The 22891-nt window shown below is 43.5% G+C and overlaps 1 protein-coding gene across 1 annotated transcript; it reads left to right on the top strand.

Moving 5' to 3' along the window:
* On the top strand, positions 1-22343 carry LOC6619086 (neurogenic locus protein delta). The gene is made up of 6 exons (XM_002043290.2): positions 1-737; positions 6050-6361; positions 9991-10060; positions 13963-14211; positions 17251-17305; positions 19379-22343. Exons 1-6 carry the CDS (start codon positions 681-683, stop codon positions 21138-21140), a joined length of 2505 nt encoding a protein of 834 aa, XP_002043326.1. The 5' UTR covers positions 1-680; the 3' UTR covers positions 21141-22343.
* The last annotated feature ends 548 nt before the right edge of the window (positions 22344-22891 follow it).

Raw genomic sequence — 22891 nt, forward strand, 5'->3', positions numbered from 1 at the left:
ACATGAACGGCATTACGTTTTTCAACTCGGCCGCGCGAATAGCTCGAAAAAGGCAGCTCCGCAGCCAAGGCATTTTGAAAAACACAAGTCCCCGACTCGAAACGCGACCAAATATTCGGTGTGTGACGCGAACTGCCAATGCAATAGTTCACTTAAGAATTGCAGATTACCGCGACTCTGGGCAGTTCTCATTCGAAGTTTGAATGTACCAAAAGATAAGTGCCAGAACCAGAAATCAAAATAAAAGATCTTCTAATAGAATAACAAGAAGTGTTTCCTCCGAAAGATTAAAAATCGCGAATGATTAAGAATTGCGGCACCCTTAGTTCGCTCTCTCGCTTTTCCCTTTTGCGCTTTTCTGCGTGAAAAGGAGAAGACTCCGCAGTTCGCGAAAAGAGCTTTTATTTCGCGACACTTAAAAATAAACACAGTCGAGGAAATTGCAACAAAAAATGTGGCGCGTGCACGTGTAGCTTGCAACAACGACAACAAGAAAACAACGAAAATGCAAAAAGCGAATTGCAAAACCATGTGCGACAAGTAACCAAAAAAAATACAAAACATAAATACAATAAACAATTTGAGTAGTTGCCGCACACACACACACACACACAGCCCGTGGATTATTACACTAAAAGCGACACTCAATCCAAAAAATCAGCAACAAAACATCAATAAACATGCATTGGATTAAATGTTTATTAACAGCATTCATTTGCTTCACAGTCATCGTGCAGGTGAGTTACCGTCCCAGGAAAAGCGCCCATTTCCCATCCAACAAGTTGTATTTTTGGCAATTTTCTTTCTTTATTTCTCCGCGCACGCGTGCACTCACCGCTGAATTTTGCAGCTGGTGTGTTTAGCGCGCATGTGTGTGTGTGGGGCCAAAAAGGAAGAAGCGATTGATGGGTTGCCAGGTTACAAAATGTTTTAAAACTTTTGGGGTTCCGTATGATAATTTCAAAAGATCTACTTTGAAACCACTCTAACATCTCGTTTGCTTCCAAACTCATTTTTCAAGCTGGTAACCCGAGAACTTTTGGGTAGAAACAGCTGAGTTGATATTTTAGGCGGGTTGGCTTTTAGGGGTGGAAATTGTGGAACGGATCGTATCACCCTTTTCGGAACATGCATACATATTTATTTCATAGAGCAAAACTAGTTTGGAAACATGCGAGGCCAATGCCCAAACAGGTCCATCCCCAAAAATTTTTTTTTAATTCTAGTACACAGCAGAAAAATACCTTCAAGATAATTTTTTACATGCATATCAGTTCAACTCCTTAGGAATCCTACTATGTGCACTAATTGTTCTCCGTGTAAAAACAGAGATGATCCAAGTCTGCCTCAATGTCAAAATTTACCACCAACGGCGTATGCGTCCAGAGCAGCAGCAAAAAATGATAAAACTGCTCGATTTGAATATGAGGCTATATAGTAGTGCTGTGCTACAAGCCCATGCTAAAAAGTTGATGATGCTGGGCAACATCTGCCGTTTTCGCCGTCATCTCCTCCTCTGTCCCTCCTCCGCTTTGCATGCGCTTTTTACATGCGATTTTTTTCGGTTTCGCTCTGCGTAGGTCAACGCGACACATGCTCAGCCTCACTTGCTCTTCCCTCCTTGCGTTGTTTCTCTTCTGTCATGCTTTCATTGATCTTTAACGCCAGCATCCCCTGGTTACACGGATAAAAAAAAGAGTTGAGCAGGGTTACCAAGCAGTGCGATCGATAGAAAATAACACTTAATATTTTGTTGTTAATGTGTGGTTTAGTTTCAAAGATAAGAAAAGAAAATATTAAACTATAAGAAATCTTGACATAGTCCGTGCTTAGCCTTTTCATAGTTTAGAAATATTTAGTTACGAAGAAGATCCACAATATTAGGTTGATACTAACTCTTTATCAATAATAGTACCCATTTACTCACCGTGCACCCTGCATGTGCTCCAATCCTCCTCCGCTCTCCGCACTTCTTGATTTTCGCCCAACTTTGGCACGTTGCGTGCTTAAACTTCACTCTTCGACCAGCTTCTTTTTGCAGTCTGCTATTTAGTCGCTAATTTTAACAACGTCCCAAAAAAGTGTTTCGACGCCAACCTCCTGGGGTCTTGGGACTGCTGAAAATGCTCCCCGTATGTAGAGGCAGAAACATCTGCCCAGCAAGTCTGACTCATTTCCTTACTTACTTGCAGGGTAAGGTGGAATAGTTTAATTTGCCATTTAAAATAATATCTCGGGCAATTAGCTTGCCATTAGCAAATTTAATTCAATTTCTGCCCTATTCTATAAGGTATTATTCTCACAATTTCTTGGCCCTTTCTTGTCCCATGCTGCGTTTAAATTTCAATTTAACTATCAAATAACCGTAGTCGCCTTGTTTTTGCATTTATGCAATTTTCATATTAACATTGAGCGCCGAAGAAGTGAGCGAGTGAGTGAGTGAGTGAATGAATGAATGAATAAAGACTGGGACTCGTGGGGGAGCACTCGTAGTCTTCTCGGCTCTGCTCTTTCTTCGCATAACATAATTAATTGCAATTTAGAAGCCAAAGAGGAAGACGACGGCTACTCCCACACAATGCGATGGATGATTCACTTGCGCTTGTAACTGTTTCCCAAGCCCGTTGTTAACGGTTGATTATGATGATGAATTTAAATGATTAATAAACAACATGCAGGGTAGAAGCACCAAAGCAAACACCTGTAGGAAAGTCGAGGAAAAGTCGGGGAAAATTATAATAAAAATGCGTGTTTCATACATTTTTATGTCCCCTTGTGTTGTTTTTCCTTCTTCCCCGCTTTTTTTTCTACAACAACTGTCTGTCAGTCAAGGCAAGTTGACGTGGAAATGGCAAAAAATGAAAAGAAACGAAGAACTAACTAACTAGTCGCTTCAAGCCTGAGTGATCGCAGTAAAAATAGGAGTAGTGGCCAGTAAAGAGAAAGAAAACGAGAAACGGAGACAAAGAACGGCTCAAGCAAAAGGTAAACAATGCAACGCACTATTTTCTAACACTTTAACAAGTGTCTGTCTTCCATTTAAGAGGTTGGCAGCTCCAGCTTTCAAGTTCCACCTGGCGAAACCCCCTCGTAGATACCCCCCTCCTCCCTAGGTTTTACCTTTCGGATATATTCAGCCGCTGTGGAGTTCATAGTTGAAGGCAAAGGCAAACAAAAAGCGGAAGGAGAACCATTACCAGTGTACATATGCCAAAGTTATGAGGCGGATTGTGCAAGGTGTAACTGAGCATTCAACATTTTAGAATTACGATGAAAAAGTCAGAAAAGTTAGATCCAAGAGAAATATATTATATATTTAACGTTATTAAAACGAAATTTATGTTATTTAAATGCTAATTCATCATATTACTTACTACTTGTCCCTTTAAAAGCTTGCTAATACTAACCGCATACTTGGAGGGACCTTAAAACAGTGTGAGAAACTATAACCAAAATTGGTGTCAAATGGTGGACCAAACTATTGTGGTTTTAACGATTGCACTTTTTGTTTTGTTTTGCTTGTGCTTCCCACCGTTTTTAGAGTGTGTGTGAATGTTTGTTTGGTGTTATGCAAATTGATTTGCTTGTTGTTTTGTTTTGCTTTTTTTTTTTTGTTGTACATGTGTCAACTTCTGCGCCTTTGTTTGTGTGTGCGCTTTTCGTTTGTCCCATTTTGTTGTTTTTAGTCTAGTTTAGTTTGGCTTTCCACTGGACACGCCTCCTGCCCGCCGCCTTCCACCTTTCTAACCTTCCTTCCGCTCAATGGTTTTTCTCCCTCTTTCCCTTTTTTATTGTATTTCTTTTATTAATTCAGACGCATAGTTTGGCTTGATTGTCTATTAATTCATTTTGCCTGCTTCTTATTCTCTGCTTTTTTGCGCATATTTATGCTCCTCTTCAAAGCGCCGTTGAAAACAAGTTTTTGCTCTGGGAGAGGCTCGCTCTCGCGCTCTCCCTCTCTCTTTGGAGCAGCTGGCAGCTGCAGCTTGTAAGCTTGCACACACACACCAGCAAACACGCGACTCCAATTCACTTTTAAGTCACGCTTTGCTCTTTTTGCGCTCAGCTGACAACAACAACTACCGCTTTAGCTCTCTCTCCCTCTGCGCTAAACTGTTATAGCTTGGGGCCTCTCCCTCTCTCTCTCTTTTGGCGATCTTTCAATATGGCTGCATGCACAGCTCTTCTTCACCTGGCGTTTATTCGCTTACACCTTTTAACTGCTGCTCTCTCGCTCTTCGCCCAAGCGCTCCCCTTCTCTCCCTCTCGCGCTGTCTCTTTTCCTCGTTTTAACCATCAATGTTGACCGGCAAAATCGTATGCCGTGGGAAACAATTCGGTTTTACTTGTACATTTTTTCATCGTTTTTCTCCGACGTCGACGTCGGCGTCGGCGTCGCTGCCTGTTGCTGCTGCTTCTTTTATTTAAGTTTTTTGTTGTGTGTGTTTTTTTTTTTGTTTTGCTGCTCTTTTGCGTCCGTTTTGTTTTTGTTGGCTGCTTATTAATACATACACAGGAAAAAGAGTAGACTAAGTAGTAGCTTGCCTTTGTATACCATTTTGATAGGTGAACTCTGTACTTGTTGTACTTAAATACAAATATTAATTAATTAATTTGTTTAATAAGAAACTAAAATATCAAAACATCGATATAACACTTAAAGGAGTAATACAAATAAAATATGGTTATATTTGATCAATATTTCTTTCCGTACATTGTGTTTATTTTGCGCCGCGTTCGTTGCCTAAGTCTTTCGTTTGGCCACTTACATTCGTTGAATGCGCCCTCTCTTTCGCTCCAAATTCCCTTACAATTACAATTGGAAAAGCCTTTGAACAATGTTAGCGCCAGCTTTGGCTCTACTTTTCCGGCTGGGCCTGCGATTACACCTGTGATTCGACACAGCATCTTTGGACCGCACTTCTGCTTAATTGAGCAATTAAACACCCGTGTTCCTACAAAGGCGAAGAGGAAAACCCACAAAACTTCCCAAGCCACATGTGGAGCACTCGACAATAAATAAGTGAGAAGGAGGGAAGACGGCGGCGACTCACTGCTGTGCTCATGTCTTGTTAACAATTAAATTGTCGTTTCAAGCTTCACTTGTTGTGGCTGAAATGTTAATTGCCGAACGAACAGTTATAGAAAACGGAGCAATAACTCCGCAGTGCGCCTATTTTTGGTCATTGGTCGCTTGTCTCGCCCATTTATGGGCCCAGATGATGAAGTCATAATTAAGTTTTAAGTGCCAAGTCCAAAATGAGGTGTAATGTCAAATTCCCTTCGAATTTCCTAGTTGGAGAGGTTTTAAAGAAGTTATTTTCAACTTTTTAATAACTTGGAAGTTGGTAAAAATTGATTTATACTCCTTCTCAATCATTGCATATGTTAATTTCATGCTTTCAATATGCATATACAAGTAAATTTTCCTACATGGCCAATTTTAGAAAATCAATTAAAAACACATGCTTGACCCATATAGCTAATTTCCCTCACACCTCGCTCAGCGGCATCGAATTAATTGAGAAATTTATGAGACGACGGCTATCAAACAAATTTGCAAATCCAAATATGCAAATTCTGTCGGCGCTTCAAAACGAAAGTCGAGCGGAAAGCCAAGCCAAGTGGAATTTATTGCAAACCACCGAATCGGACCGAAGCGGACCCAAACTGAAGAAAACGACCGCTTGCTGAGCATTTGTCATGTGGCCGGGCTTTTTCGGTTCCAGATCGGTTTGGTCGCGGATTCGGATTCGGTTTCGGTTCTCGCTTAATATTTCATAAGCCTGTATTCGTTTTGTCCTTTGCACGGGTCTCTGAATGCTGAATGTTTGCCGCTGCTGCTGTTGCCGCTAAAAATTCCTCTGCAATTTCAGTTTTTGTTCAAATACCATGCTGAAAGATTTATCGTCTTGTTGGGAGCTGCATTCTTTGTTCTCCGATTTGTGCCTCTCGTTTTTATTTTTGGTTTTCGGTGTGCCTTAATGAATTGCTTTTTAATTTGATTTGACTAATAAAATACCCCCTTCTTGTGTTGCATCCGTTGCAGGTTCACAGTTCCGGCAGCTTCGAGTTGCGCCTGAAGTACTTCAGCAACGATCACGGGCGGGACAACGAGGGACGCTGCTGCAGCGGGGAGTCGGACGGAGCGACGGGCAAGTGCCTGGGCAGCTGCAAGACGCGGTTTCGCGTCTGCCTGAAGCACTACCAGGCCACCATCGACACCACCTCCCAGTGCACCTACGGGGACGTGGTCACGCCCATTCTCGGCGAGAACTCGGTCAACCTGACCGACTCCCAGCGCTTCCAGAACAAGAGCTTCACGAATCCCATCCAGTTCCCCTTCTCGTTCTCATGGCCGGTTAGTACAGCACTAGATAATATAGATTAAAATAATATAAAATCAATTCAGCTTTAAAAATCATAAAACTGAAACTACACATTTACTGTGATTACAGCAGCTATAAAACTAAGGCCTTGGCCACACACTTTTCGCTGTCACTGTTCGCGTATGTAAATGGCCTGTGCAGATGGCTTTTATATTTAGGTTTGCCCTGCGTCGACGCCAGTCACTCATTCAGTCAGTCAATAAATATTTCCATGGTGTCTTCTTTATACGTTGAGCGTAGTTTTTCGCCAGAAAACTTATTCGTGCGGCATCTTTGCTAATTTGTTTGGGCTTTTTATAGCCCCCGATCGCCGGCGTCTGCTCCCGCGGGAGAACAACTCCCCTGATGCCGCGTTCATTTATTTCCGCCGGGCGTCCTTGTCGAGGGTTGTTGGCTGTGGCGCACACGCCGCACCAAACATCTGTCGACTATTAAAAATGCGCTGAAAACGCGTGCGCGAACCGCACCACGGCGCACCACCGCTATATCACCGTCACCACCATATTCAGCACCACCGCCATTGGTGCGATCCAGTGCGATACGATAATATACTATACTGTACGAACTGGCGAGCGACAATTTCCAGATCGCTGCAACCCACCCTTGGGCTGCCGAAGTTTCCGTTACTTTTTGCCGCACACTTTTCCGGTTTATCTTTTCTGGAAAAATTATATTCAGTTGGATTTCCCGAAGTCACAGATTCTATAGAACGAACTCCGAAATCCTTCCTTCCTTCTGTATAAAAGTTCTATATAAAACAGCCAGTAATAATGAAATGTATATTTCGAAATAGAATTAATTTTCAACTTGCTATAGCTTTTGTATCTCGGATGGTGGTGGTTTGAGTTAGGGTTGTTCACTGATCCAGTGAAGTCACCTTTTGGTGATTTACTTTTTAGGACTTTTTTACCCCTGTTATTTTATAAACCCTCCTTAAAGCGCACGTGTGCTCAATAAATTGCTGAAATTTTGAAATACCGCCACTGACGCTAAGTCTTTATTCTGTTCAGCTCGACTGGCCAAGAAAAATATGTACAATATCGCGGTTCAGCTCGGCATGCCGTGCATTTCTTAATTATTATTACGACAGGAGGCTCTACATGATGATGGGTCCACCCTAGAAACGAAGAAGTTACTCAAGCTTCAAAGTATGTATGCCAGTAGCAATAACTGGAGTTTGTAACGTATTTTTGTGTCAGTGCGCCCGCAGTTTCTAAGGGGTGTTTTTACTTCTCCCCCCATATAGCATAGTATTCCACTATCTCTATCCCTATCCCTCTTTCATAGTTTATTTCTCTTGCTATTTCTCTTTGCGTAGACACTTTACTTCCTAATTGTTGAGCGCTCTGCGCATGTGCAGCGTCACTATTATTATCATTACACACATGTATCTCAAGTGTGCAAAGTCATGGTCCGAAAAAGGGGGAGGAAACTAGGGAAAGGGGTGTGGGGGGACTATTACCAGCGGGCCAGGTAGCGAAAGATGTTTTGGCACGTGAAATGTGTAAGCTGCATACATTTTTAGCGGCTAAGCTGCGGGCAGGCATAAATAAACAATTAGCGCACTTTGGGCTGGCTAGCATAATTAAGTTTAAACGCACGCGCCAAATTGTTGATCTTCGGTCTAAGTTAAATATAGTGAAAGGGGAAGTCTATCGTTTTGGAGTGCTTCCTATTTTTAGCCTTTTGAAGAAAATGCTAGATTTTATTTTGGTAAATCGCTTCTTGTGATCTATTTTTCTTTACTGGGGCAAGAACTTCAGTCCTTTGTTTTGCCCTCTAAAATTAGTTTGCTGCTTCAATCGCTGCTCCTAGAGCATTCTAGACTTTATTTCGGTCCGTTTCCGCGCACTTTCAACTTCAAAACATTTCTAGGTCAAACTATAAATTTAATTATAGTATGACTCTGTCTGCTGCCGCTGCTGCACCAACTAATTTAATGTTGCACTTAATTAAAACAACGAAAGACGAGCCACGCATGCCTGACGACACGCCAGAAGATATAGCAAGCGATGTTGCATGTAGGGATAGGGGGCTGCCACTCCCCCTTTCCGCCCTTCGCCCGCCCAGCGACTAAAAATAGTCAAGCGATGGCAGGCAGCATTCATGCTCCTCTTGTTCGTATTGAACTTTGCTACTTTTGTCCCCCGTCTGACGGGCGCTGTACTGTCTTGTCTTGTGCCTTGCGCCTTGCGTCTTCGGTCTTGAGTATTGCGTCTTCGGGCTGTGTCTTCTGAGAGTCAGTCAGTCCCCCTGTGGCTGTTGCTACGTGTCTGGCTACCACTCCTACTCCTGCCGCAATGCACTTCACCCTATCCAGATATCCCTATGCTACATTCTGTATGCTATGTGCTGGATATTGACGTTGATATACAGCACCGACGCACGCGATATTCACTAAGCGGCCGCTGATGCATGTTGCCTCATTTATTTTTGGATGTGGCATACGCCAGTGCAGCGAGTGTCTATAGGTACTCGCAATTTATAAGCTATATATGTACATGCCCACTAAGGGAAGTGAAATAGAGGGATTTTCCTTTAGATTCATACACCAAATATTAGCCAGAACTAACGGATAGCATCCAACTTGAGATCCCCAAACTAAAGCTCCATAAATTGGACTTGTAAAAATTCCCATAATGGGAAACTCCATTCAGACGAGCACGTAGCCACTGTTGAAAACTTTATTTCTCTGCACAATAAAACCAATAAACCATCGCAGCGCTTCATTTCATTTTAGCCATTCGTTTGTTATTACCTTTCCTGCTCATTTCCCATTGTATGTCGCTGGTTAAAGCCGATCATCTATGTCTGATTTGCTTCCTGTCGTGCCCATATAAATTTTACGTTTATTCGCAGCGACAAAAAAAAAAAGAAGAGATTCGCGCAGAGCGCAATTTCAATGTCTGACTCCGACAAGCACACAAAAACCAAATGGCAATGCAATCGTTATGCAATCAATCGGCAACTGTGGCTTATCAACCAAATGAATTCTACATCTCCGGTTGCCCTAGGCCCACGCAAAATCGAAAGTTGGTCGAAAAATTAGTCATTTACAAGCGAATCGAAACGCGGAGCTCCAAACTCGTAGCCAAGAAGAAACACACACCCATGGAAAACCCAGTGCTGCAGCCAGCAGTAGTAGCAGTAGAGACACCTCTGCAAAAGTTTCAATCGGCTGGTTTTCGCCTTGCTTTGGATTCGGATTTGGATTTTGTGTCATCTCTGCCGGTTTTTCCAGCAGCGCTGCATTTGAAATCAAGTGTGAATTGAGGGCGCTGCCTGCCGGTTGCATTCGAAGTTGCATTTTGCCGATTTGCATTTGAAATGCATTCGCATTGCATTTGATTCGGCGGTCTGGTGGGGGGGAGGAGTCATTCGGGGGATCGTGTGGGCGACCAACTTGCCTAGCCGCCTGTCATAATCTCTTTATAATGAGTGCTCACTGTGGGGGCGATGGAGCTCTAGGGAGCTTTCCATTAGCTCGGAATTAGTTATAGTCGATACGATTTGATAAGTGTGGATGGCATTAGTGCCTGTCATTTCCCGTTTAGATTTGAACTTTCTTTAACCATTTCCTTTTCTTCTTTCCGCTTTACAGGGTACCTTCTCGCTGATCGTCGAGGCCTGGCATGATACGAACAACAACAGCGGCAATGCGCGCACCAACAGTAAGTAAAACCTATACATATTCAACAACAAAAATCTTTCAGGCTGTGAAATTACTTCCTTGAAACATGGGCAAAAGTTATGAGCTCATCATCCTGCTTCCTGTGATCGAAAGCTGTCAAAAAAGCGGCAAGCGATCGCACAGACCCGCAACTTGATACCTTGGCAGGCTCAAGCTTTTGCTGCTCTTCTTCGCTCAGTGTAAGATTTCCGGGGTATTGAGTGGTTTTAAATATCCAACCAACCAACCAGCCAGCTAAACACACACATACACACACTTGGTGGATAATCGAGGGCCAGACTTTGTCGCCTTTTGTTGTCTGCCTGTTTTGGAACGGAAGTGTGCTCGAAGTTGAGGTTTGGCCATCCCTCATTTGCCTGAAATGTGCAATTAAGCTCGGGCTCACGAACTAAACGCTGTACTAGTCCAATGCGATTCCGATTGTAACGATCGAGAGAACCGAGATCGTGTGTAATCCATCTTGGAAACAATGCAACATGGATTTCTGTGTAGTAACTGATTGTCTTCCAGCGATAAGAAGGACCACACATAGATCCAGCTCTAGTCAGCTCACAAATCCTTGACAAAGCCGAACGATTTTTCTTTCTGCAACCCGAAAAATTCCTCAGCTCCGATTTTTAAAAAACACTTTGTGGCTGATTTTCCCACACAATTAGATGAAAGAGCGGAGAAGGAGAAGCTACCTGCTTGGGGCTTAGCTACCTGCACTTTCTTTTGCTTTCGAGATTTATGGAGTTTTCATAGGAATTTCTAGCATGTTGTTCTCTTTCTTTTTGTTTTTTCGTCTCGCCAGGCCCTTTTTATTCCTTTTCGATTTTTCTATATATAGCTTGGCCTATTCCTTCAAGGAATTTTAATTGTTTTGCTGGGAGCTCCTTAACCGATTTTCACTCGGCATCCCGCTGTGCCGCCTCAACTACAGGCTAATTTCCGAGGCGGTCCCAGGCTAATAGATCTTTATCGGTACACCAGTATCGCCGAGTCCGTCCCCATGGGCACATAGCACATTTCGAACTCCCCAACTCCGCCGGCAATTGCAATTTCAATTTCTGCACACCGAGATTTCCTAGTCTCGCCGCCTGTCAAGGATTAATTTCATTATTTAAAAGTATGCAACTTAGTTTCTTTTTCCTCCTTTTTCTTGCGCCGAATGACGATCTCCCGCATACTTCGACTTGCATAGCGAGTTTACGCCGCAGCATTTTGCCAACGAGTTTAGCTCTTTTTTTGTTATATTCATTTAACATAAATTACATAAAGCAGCGGGCGGAGGAGGGGGGTGGTGCAACGCACATGGCGACCTTTTCGCCAGGTTTTCGCCCAGAGCCGGAGGCCAGCTTAAATGGCCAAGAGCCAAAGGAACCGGACCTGCTGGGCAAAGGAATCTGAATCTGAAGTTCGAAGGCTGAGGCACTGCGAGAAAACAGCAAACTTGATACCGAGCATACCATACTAAGAATATTTATTTATTTCTGGCCTAATAACTTAATGACAAAGGTACTCAAAAGTAATTAGAAGTAAAGAAGTGGCATTGTGAATCCACTTTGTTTTTAACATCAATATGATGGCACTTTTTGTACCGTGTAAAAGGCTTTGCAAGATGATTCTCTGGCCTCTTGGCTCTTGATGCGTTCAGAAATCTTTCAACTCATGGTTTTCGAGATTTTCGCCGCACTGTGGCGGCCTCTTCGGCTTCCTCACCTATCCCTACCTACCAATTAATCTCTGCCAATGCCAAAGTTGTTAGTTGCACGTTGTTGTGGCCGCTGCTCTCTGCTCTCCTGGTTCGATGTTGTTAAAATGCTTATCTTTTAATTTTAACTCATTGGATCAAGAAGCGGCAGCCCGGCAACAAGAGCCCAACTTCTCTTTGCGACTTGGCTTCCTTCGATCTTTTCTGTCTGTCTGTCTGTCTGCCACAAAACTTGTCGTTGTTGTATTCGTTTTTGTTGTCGTCGTGTGTCTTGATAAAATGGTATTTTCGAAAAAATTCCTCAAGTCCAAGTCAGCGATACTTGGGGAGGCGGATGCTGCAAATAAAAAATGGATTGGGTAGGGAGTCAGAGTCAAGTTTGGATTTCTTGTTGCAAATTTGTTGCACACAAATTTCACTCATTTGTTGAGCGCAGCAAATGGGTTGACAAAGCGGTTGCAGAAGGGGCTTAGAAATAAGCAACGCTTGTGCCAAATAGTTTTCCATTTCAGATATTTCTCTAGGTTTTACTTTTCTTGTGCCTAAATATCTTCCATGAGAAATTTTCACTTTTCCGCGATCGTCAGCTAGTTTGTCTTGTCACAGGCCGCTTTTCCACAGATAATTATGAAAATGCAGCTTTGCGTAAATATTTTCACAAAATTCGCCTGCTATATTTTATTGCACGTTTTTTGCAAACTGGCCAAACTGGCCAGAAATTGTGCGTCTCTTGCCGGCTTGTCTAATAACCTGTCATGCCACAAATCCATGCGCTTTATCGCACTGCCGAAGCTAACGTATGTGTCGGTGTTGCAAATGTAAATAAAACCACAAAGTACAATTCGACTTTTTTTCTTTGTTTTTTTTTAGTGGTTTCTTATTTTGTTTTTGGGAATGCTGTTGGCTGGTGCGATTTTTGCATTGAATGCTTTTCCATGTTGTCGGCCCCGTTCGTCGGCAGGTGAAGTACACACAAACACACACGAGTTTTTGGCCAAAAAATGCAATTGCCAACGGCTAAGCCAACAGCTAGTGGCTCGAGCAACGGGCCAAGAATTCTTGTTGCCGCATTTGAGTAGTGCATATTTTTGGTAATTAATTAGTGAGTTTTTGGAGTTGCCGAATTTTTTATTTCATATTTTTATTGGTCAACCAGTTGGGCCGCTTGTCAATGGTTTCGCTCCATATGTGAAAATATATAGCTTTGACAATATGGCTATACATATACATAATTGGGCCACAATTTTTGGTCGGTTGCTCAATAGTCAAAATACTTAATAGAAAAGTGAGACAGCTTCCTTTCCATCATCGCTCTTAGCTTCACTTTCTCTGCTCTAATTTTCCAGGCGCTATTAAAATGGGGTTCTTCTCGGTTTTGCTTTGTTCTAAGACTTTTTAGTTTCGAACAATAAATTCCAGACGGATTAGCGCTGGATTTTCCAACTAAAAACTTGGCTATGGCTTGGCTTAGGATTCAGCTTTAACTTCAGCTTCTCTGCATGCAATTCGAATAGTCATGCACCTGCAATTTACTTTATAGACCATGGCATAATGTGGCTGCACATGTATCTGTATCTGCATCGCTGCCAGAGTATCTGCATCTGTGTAAATGTGCCTGTAGATAGGCGACGCACACAAACGAGTTGCCAGTTGCCTTACCAGCCACAGCGACAGCCATCCCAAATCCAAAGTCGAGACCGGTCGGCGAACAGCTGAAAAATGCCTCGACGAGCTTGGCTGGCGGTCGGTCTGATGCCTGCTGCCTTCTTTTATTTTTTCTTACTTACTTTTTGTATCTTAGCCATGCCCCGTGTCTGGCTGCCAGTTTGTGTGTGCCTCTCTCATCGCCAAATACCAAGTACTGCACTCCGTGCCCTGGCCAAACTGCATACCTCGGCTTGAGCACTTGACTCTGTGACAAGCAATTGCATTTCGGGTGTTTCAAGTTGCTTCGCTTCGCTTCGCCTTGCCTTGCCTTGCCACGTTTGATTTCGATTTTTGGTTTTTCCATTTTCCATTTGCTGCATTCCAAACAGAGGTTTTTCAATATTTCTGTCTCTGCCCCAAGCGCCATCTCAGCGGATCATCTTTAACCCAATTAATCTTCATTAGTCTATCGCCGGGCTCGGCGGCTTGTTCTCACACACTTATCATGGTCCCGATCTAATCGACGTCTTTTCCTCTTGCAGAGCTCCTCATCCAGCGACTCTTGGTGCAGCAGGTACTGGAGGTGTCCTCCGAATGGAAGACGAACAAGTCGGAGTCGCAGTACACGTCGCTGGAGTACGATTTCCGTGTCACCTGCGATCCCAACTACTACGGACCCGGCTGCGCCAAGTTCTGCCGGCCCCGCGACGATTCATTTGGACACTCCACTTGCTCGGAGACGGGCGAAATTATCTGTTTGACCGGATGGCAGGGCGATTACTGTCACATACGTAAGTAGAAAATGGTTTTTAAATACGCAATACTCTGTGTGGGAGGGTGGGGTTCTCTTAAAGAAGAAGGTTGAATAGTAGTAAAGGGTACTTGTTGTAAAATGTGAATATATCTAGAATAGCTAGTTTAGGTTTCAATAGATACAATTTTCCGACTAACTAGAGTTCTTTGTAAGCCTTTCTCCCCTATGATTACTTCGTGATTGGTTGAAACATTTACAAAGCTTAAGCTCCGCCTTAGACATCCACACGGATCAATAGCCTCCATCGCCATCGGTACTCCACGCATTCTTTACGCCAAAAACACTTGGCCCGCTCTGTTTGTTGTTGCTTCTGCCGATCTCCCAATTCAAGTGGCTCAAAACCTAAGTTTTTGTTTTTTGTTTTTTTTTTTTTTTTGCCTGCCAGCTCTCATTATTATTGAAAATCACTTGCTTGTCAAATCAAATGAGATGATTGTACACAATGCCCAAAAATAAAGAAACTCGAATGCTGCTTGCTGCCTCAACGAATTAAAGTATAATTATTTTCGAGTGCGTACCGGCGATGAATTGACAAAAATGAAACTAAAAATTTGAATACTGAAAATGGCCATCGAGTGGCGAGGTAGAAATCAAAGTCAAACAAATAAATTATAAATCAATGAAGTTCGGGAAACGAAAAGCAAAATGCAAGATATTGGGGAAAAGTCATTTGTCATTGGAAGAACAAAACGTCTAACGAACTGCCGAGAGCAGGAATTCGGGCAGCGCTTTGTAGTTGGTTGGTAGTCGATCGTTGTTAGCTACCTTTGCTTTACCAACATTTTAAACTGTGAATCAGAGCAGACACACCATGCCACACCATGCCCCTGATGATGATGATGATGGTGATGGTGGTGATGATGGTGATGATGATGAGGAGCAGGGCATACAAAAATCTTCCCACGCCAAGTGCAAGGGCCCAGGTTTTTGGACCAAAAAGGTGTGGTGCCGGTGTATCTGTATCTGTATCTGTGTCTGCGTAAGGGGTCCACTCGCACAGATACAGATACAGATGACGATCAAGGTTTGAGTTTCAGCTCGGGTTGGTTTGCTTCACCGCCGTCGTCGTCATCGTCGTCGTCGTCGTCTGCATGCCGAGCATTTCTGAGGACCAGAGAAGAAGGGTCGACCCAAGAACAAACTTCCTTTAGGGCTGTTGTGGCAACGTCTGATTACACCTTAAATGTCGTAGTCTCCTGAAGACGCTTCTTCGCCTCGATTCTTCTCCCTTCTTGTCCCGTTTCTTTCCCTCCTTTGCTTTCCTCTCCTCGTTTTTGTTTTATTTGCTACCTTTTTTCGGGCCAGATAATTTTTGTGTCCTGCTGCCGGTTTAGCAAGTTGCCAGCGGAAGAGGCAGCTGCTCCTGCTTGCTATATTTTATTTTCAACTTAAATGCGCAGAAATGAGCTTAAATTAAGGCACACACTCGCACACATGTGCGAAAATTATTTTCCAGCAGCAGGAGCAGCAAATAAAGCAGCAAATAAAAAGGCAAAACGTGCAGGCTGCAAAAACAAAACATCCGAAACCGAGTAAATTGGCCCAAAAGGTTATTTCTTCTGGCTCCTCCTTACCCTTCCGTCTTTCTTTGGGCCAAGTGCGTCGTATATGAATGAAGTTAATTTCAAGGAAATGAGCTATTTCGGCCAAAGTTAATGAATGACAGGCAGCTGGCTGGTCGTCGGTCAGTGGGTGCTAAAAAGATACATCTGCTAGATGTTTTTCAAGAAGAGTTTCGACGAGAACCCTTTGGCTAGAAGTGAAAGTAAGTGCAAGATTCGGATGTATATCACTCGATTAGCGCGAATTATCTGGGCCCTGTGGCGTGTGAACTTCTTTTTCACTTTCAGGAAAATCTATTTCGAGCCAGCCTCCGTCGTCTGCGGGCGATGGTAATAAAAATCATTGGCAATTGCCAATATTACGCTTTTTCTCCATAGCTATTTATGTATATATATTAAAAGGGGGCAGGAGCATGGAGCCTCTTCTACGTAGAGAGAACACGTTTTTGTGATTTTCTAGCAATTTTCCCTATGCCGCCGCCGCTTGCTTCTGAATGAAACTCACTCGGTTTAAAGAGGAGCATCATCATCATCATCGGCGGCTCCTTCCACGTTCTGGGCTCCTTTTGGCATTGCCTTTTTTAGTTTTGTTCACGACTTTTACCCCTGCTCTAGGCCCTTGTGGCAACTCCCCAACTTCCTGCTGCCGCTGCCGCTGCTGCTGCTGCCGCCGCCGCTTCTCTTGCCGGCCGAAACATGTTTGCCACATTCTTCGGAGAGATCCCAGCTCCAGCTCCAGCTTCAGCTCCATCTCCAACTGCAGCTCCATCTCCAGCCCAGCTTCCAATCGAAGTTTTCGTCGAACCTTTTGAGCTTGGGAATCTGTTTTCTGTTTTGGGCCACGGCCTCCGCCTCAGCTGCTCAGGCTGCTGCTGCTGCTGCTTCTTCTTCTCCTGGCCATGGGATTATTTCATTTTGTGTGTTTCCTTTTTGGCCTTAGAAACAAGTTATTCCTGCTTGGCTTAAAGCACTCACACACTGCCGATTGCCGAGAGTTTGAGAGCCACTGGCCATGATTCATTTTTTATGGGTTTTCTTCTTCATATTTTAATTTTTTTTTTTTAGCTTAGTCTGTGCTAAAACTTTTTAAACGTTTTCCTATTGTTTAGCGAGCGGCTTTTGTTTTATTTCCCAGAGACATCTTTTATGTTTTTCATTGCCAGACGCGTGAAAAAGAAAGTTTTTTCGGCACTTCTGCTTCGGAATTGCCTCAATTTGATGGATCTCGATGTCTGTGAGTGGGTTGTGCAGTTCGTTGTCGAGTGGGTGTCCCACTGGGTTTGGGTTTGGGTTTGGAATTGGGATTGTTGTTTTGTTTCTCGGACAGGTGGGGAGTCCATTTCAAAGCCATTTAAGTTTTTGGGAAAGTGTTTTACCCCCACCATCACCAACAGCACCCGTATTGTTTACATTTCAATTAATTTATATTTAAATTTCACCTTTTTTATTTGCAGCCAAATGCGCCAAAGGCTGTGAGCATGGACATTGCGACAAACCCAATCAATGCGTGTAAGTATTTTATTTGATCGTATTCATATGATTAGGCCTTTTGTGAACATCTTTGCATATCAGGAAATAGCTCGTTAAGTTTAGATAGCTTATGAAAATATTTACCAAATCGTCTTTCAAACCTCTAGAACAATGTTAATTAAGCCGACTGTTGGCAACTGCAACTAACGGGTTAGTTTGCCTTCAATTTAATGATGATTTCTGTCCTCCTTGTGTTTGCACGTTTTTTATTTGCTGGTGTTTGTTCTCTGCTTGGTTTTTTACTTGCCCACCCAGTGAAAAACAACGAAGAAAATCGCAACAACTATCATGATGGGGCACACCTTTTCAATGTAATGCTGACTGTTTGACTGCTACCGTGAGCTTGGCGAAAAGGGCAGAAAACACTTTGCTGCTCTTTTATTTTATTTTGTATTATTTTCTTTGTTTTTGTTTGGATTTTAATGCACGTTTTTTATTTGCCCGCTTGTTCGTTCGGCGACCGCAGAAATTCTTTCTGTTTGGAGCGATGTCATTTGATTTGTCCGGGGTTTTGCATTACAATTTTGAAGCGAAGTAAAATCCAGCAGGCCAAATTGAATTACAAGTACCGAAGTTTTCCCACATTTCTGCCCATCAAGGTGTAAGCGAACACTTTTGACGACGCTCGCAAATATTTGCAGATATTAGCAGCATACAATTTCAACACAAAAAAAGCAGCTGCACGAGAACACAAAGTTCAATACTGCCAGCCAGACATTACGTTTTTACATAACTCTCTTGCTATATATTTTGTTTGTTATGAAAATAGGTTTGTGCAGATGCCTTGCACTCGAAGAGCGATCTGCCAAATTGATTTTCAAACGTCGAGCGTAGAGGATGTTGCTCATTACTTTGGCATTATGTTGGCCAATAAACCTCTCACTGCCAGGCGGAAATCAAACATTTTGTGGTCCGCCGATAATTGTGCCAAATAAAAAGGAGCACCAAAATCAACACATCATTGTGCGGCTTGGAGTAGTAGTAAAGTGAAGTGATTGGTGGAACTGTTTTGTGAATCTAATTGTTAGCTGGAAACCGCAGATACGCCCGGGTATGCGTGCCACTTAGCCAGGTTGTTTGATGGTGGGAATATTTTAATAATTCTAAGCGCATACAGCACACATTTGCTAGTTGGCAACGCGACGCTTGCTCGCTTGCTTTTTCGACATTTCTTTGTGTACACACTGGCTGACGCATATCAATTACTACTTGTCTCCCAGTCAGTCAGTCTGTCTGTTTGACTCTCTGTCTGTTACTTGTCTCTCCGATCCGATCCGAACTCGAACTCCGGCACTTCCACCCACTCCCACTCCGCCCCCTGGTTTCAACAGGTTAGCTGTCTTGGTTTGAATTATTAACTATTGAAATCTTTGTGGGTGAAGGCTTTTTAGCCACACAGTTGGCAACAGTTGCATCTGGCAATGCGTGCTCGTGCGTGCCTGCCTGCTTTATTTGTCGTTGCAGAGGAAACATTTTTTCTTTTTGGCTTGAAATCAATTTATGATCGTGAGAAATGCGAAAATTTTGTGACTCCCTCGAAGCTCTTTGCCCCCTTTCTCTTCTTCATTTTCAAGTGTGCGGATATGACTTCTTACAGCGACATTCGTTTTACTTCAATTGCGAACGAGACTTTTTCAAGTTGACAAGCCTTCTTCCTTTCCCTGTCTCTCTTTATCTTTTTGCTCTTTTCTTGCCCATCTTCTGCGTTTTTCGACTGCAATCAAGCGTGGCATGCAAACAAGTGTACGGTGGGGCAGGGAGCGGGATGCAGGGATGCGTGGAACAGGTGATGGAGCACCGGTCTGCCGTCCTGTTCGCACGCATTTAAAAGTCAAAAGTAAGCCAGCGCCCGCGGCGCTTCAATAAACAGAGTCAAAGATCTTTAAGTGCATTCGTGTATTTGTGCAGTTGTTTGAGAATGAAATGAAATTAGCGATACTTTTTCTTAGATATGATTCATATAAAGGCATGGGCACACTTCCGTCCGTATCATTATTTCAAATTCACCTACGGCCACATTAACCACCCCCTCTTACCTTCATTTATTTACAGTTGTCAACTGGGCTGGAAGGGAGCCTTGTGCAACGAGTGTGTTCTGGAACCTAACTGCATCCATGGCACCTGCAACAAACCCTGGACTTGCATCTGCAACGAGGGATGGGGAGGCTTGTACTGCAACCAGGATTTGAACTACTGCACCAACCACCGACCCTGCAAGAATGGCGGAACCTGCTTCAACACCGGCGAGGGTTTGTACACATGCAAATGCGCTCCAGGATACAGTGGTGATGATTGCGAAAATGAGATCTACTCCTGCGATGCCGATGTCAATCCCTGCCAAAACGGTGGTACCTGCATCGATGAGCCGCACACGAAAACCGGCTACAAGTGTCATTGCGCCAACGGCTGGAGTGGAAAGATGTGCGAGGAGAAAGTGCTCACGTGTTCGGACAAGCCGTGTCATCAGGGAATCTGCCGCAACGTTCGTCCTGGTTTGGGAAGCAAGGGTCAGGGCTACCAGTGCGAGTGTCCCATTGGCTACAGCGGACCCAACTGCGATCTCCAGCTGGACAACTGCAGTCCGAATCCCTGCATAAACGGTGGAAGCTGTCAGCCGAGCGGAAAGTGCATTTGCCCAGCGGGATTTTCGGGATCGAGGTGCGAGACCAACATTGACGATTGTCTTGGCCACCAGTGCGAGAACGGAGGCACCTGCATAGATATGGTCAACCAATATCGCTGCCAATGCGTTCCCGGTTTCCATGGCACCCACTGTAGTAGCAAGGTTGACTTGTGCCTCATCAGACCGTGTGCCAATGGAGGCACCTGCTTGAATCTGAACAACGATTACCAGTGCACCTGTCGCGCGGGATTTACTGGCAAGGACTGCTCCGTGGACATCGATGAGTGCAGCAGTGGACCCTGTCATAACGGCGGCACCTGCATGAACCGTGTCAATTCGTTCGAATGCGTGTGTGCCAATGGTTTCAGGGGCAAGCAGTGCGATGAGGAGTCCTACGATTCGGTGACCTTCGATGCCCACCAATATGGAGCCACCACACAAGCGAGAGCCGATGGTCTGACCAATGCCCAGGTAGTCCTTATTGCTGTTTTCTCCGTTGCGATGCCTTTGGTGGCGGTTATTGCGGCGTGCGTGGTCTTCTGCATGAAGCGCAAGCGTAAGCGTGCTCAGGAAAAGGACGACGCGGAGGCCAGGAAGCAGAACGAACAGAATGCGGTGGCCACAATGCATCACAATGGCAGTGCGGTGGGTGTAGCTTTGGCTTCAGCCTCTCTGGGCGGCAAAACTGGCAGCAACAGCGGTCTCACCTTCGATGGCGGCAACCCGAATATCATCAAAAACACCTGGGACAAGTCGGTCAACAACATTTGTGCCTCAGCAGCGGCAGCGGCGGCGGCGGCAGCAGCGGCGGACGAGTGTCTCATGTACGGCGGATATGTGGCCTCGGTGGCGGATAACAACAATGCCAACTCAGACTTTTGTGTGGCTCCGCTACAAAGAGCCAAGTCGCAAAAGCAACTCAACACCGATCCCACGCTAATGCACCGCGGTTCGCCGGCAGGCAGCTCCGCCAAGGGAGCGTCTGGCGGTGGACCGGGAGCGGCGGAGGGCAAGAGGATCTCCGTTTTAGGCGAGGGTTCCTACTGTAGCCAGCGTTGGCCCTCGTTGGCGGCGGCGGGAGTGGCCGGAGCCTGTTCATCCCAACTAATGGCTGCAGCTTCGGCAGCGGGAAGCGGAGCGGGGACGGCGCAACAGCAGCGATCCGTGGTCTGCGGCACTCCGCATATGTAACTCCAAAAATCCGGAAGGGCTCCTGGGAAATCCGGAGAAATCCGCATGGAGGAGCTGACAGCACACACACAAAGAAAAGACTGGGTTGGGTTCAAAATGTGAGAGAGACGCCAAAATGTTGTTGTTGATTGAAGCAGTTTAGTCGTCACGAAAAATGAAAAATCTGTAACAGGCATAACTCGTAAACTCCCTAACAAATTTGTATAGTAATTAGCAAAGCTGTGACCCAGCCGTTTTGATCGATTGAGACATCATTGTATCCAGCGGGAACATTTTTATAGATTTTACAAAATGCAATCTTAGGAATTATTAAATTGAAAACTATACACTTGAAATATACATTTTATAAATTTCTTAAAAAAAAAAGAAACAAATGAAACACTCGATCGAAACAGCAAACGGGAAACTGACCTTGCACCCTTGATTATTCCAATGGACTGACCTAAGCCTAAAGTTGTATACCATAAAGTCAACCAATCAAAATTGAAAACCTTTTGTTTATGACAACCTCATATCGCTCAAAGGAAAAATGACTTGACCAATTGCTTACTAGAATTTAGACCAAGACCAAGAACCACTGGACGACAGAGTCGAAGAGACGACTCTCCACACGTTTTGACGTTTTGCATGTTACTGAAAAATCTGCTTCAATTTAATCTATTTTTCATTTAGTTCGATATAAATTGTAAATATTAATGCTAGCCGTAGCCAACGCGTATGTGTAAACTAATGACAAAACGATTGAAAGAAACCTCCTCATTGACGCCGCCCGAGACGGCGCTGCTTTTCTATGCAAGGCAGTTGGCTGAATCGGGCGATTTGTATATAGTACTCATAGGTCACATCGATATACGAAATGGATAAGAGAAAAAGATGAAAAGCCACACAAAAAAACTACATAAATTGACACTATCTCGACTATTTAGTTTCTAACTATGTATATGTAAATGTAGTAAACGAAGACACTAAACTTAACTCGACTCTAGCTTAATGTTAATTTAAAGACCCTACACAAACAAACAAACAAACATGCGAAGACAAGCAAAACATTTAGTGATTCTATTTTAAGTACTTCTAATTTACCCTACACCCAATTATTTTTTTCGATTTTTAAACTTATTATTTTAAACTTTATTTTTTAAATTTGTCCATCTACAAGCCCAATTATATTTTTTTTGGCCTATTCCGATTTGGAGCATTTATCAGCGATGAAGTCAATAATATTTGTAGTTAGCGCCTAACTGTAAACGAAATGTATTGAATTTATAAATTGTAAGATACAGATACAATCAAATTTCATGAAAACTCAAAAACTGAATTGGAAAAAAAGAACAAAAAATTATAAGCAAAAAGTGAATGAAATATACAAACAATATACATACAACTAAAGAACAAATTAAAATTCGTGTTTTTTCAAAGTCTCCAAATAGTCTTATTATTATAATCTTTTGTTAGTAACGCATAAAAGGTTTATACAATTTAATTTTGATCTCAAAACCGAAGACAACCAGACCTTGTGCAGCACGAAGACGCAAAAACTGTTTGCGAAATTCCAAAATGTCAAAATTAAATCAATAAAACTACACTTAAATTGCAAATGGTTCCTCGTTAGTGTAAAGAAATGAAAACTAGTTGTAAAAGTGCTAGAAACAAACTGTGCAGCTAATTATCTGATAAATCCTACGCAGTATATATTTTTATATGTTTGCTCCGCAGCTCTCTCATCCAATTTGTACATAAAGTTCTCCGAT

Source organism: Drosophila sechellia, chromosome 3R (genome assembly GCF_004382195.2).
Source record: "Drosophila sechellia strain sech25 chromosome 3R, ASM438219v1, whole genome shotgun sequence".
In the NCBI taxonomy this organism is placed as follows: Eukaryota; Metazoa; Arthropoda; class Insecta; order Diptera; family Drosophilidae; genus Drosophila; species Drosophila sechellia.

Excerpts from the sequence above, each read along its gene's own strand:
- LOC6619086 (XM_002043290.2), top strand. The coding sequence starts at position 681 with ATGCATTGGATTAAATGTTTATTAACAGCATTCATTTGCTTCACAGTC. Across the intron at positions 738-6,049 it reads GCTTCACAGTCATCGTGCAG|GTTCACAGTTCCGGCAGCTT; the intron begins GTGAGTTACCGT and ends CATCCGTTGCAG. Across the intron at positions 10,061-13,962 it reads CGGCAATGCGCGCACCAACA|AGCTCCTCATCCAGCGACTC; the intron begins GTAAGTAAAACC and ends TTCCTCTTGCAG.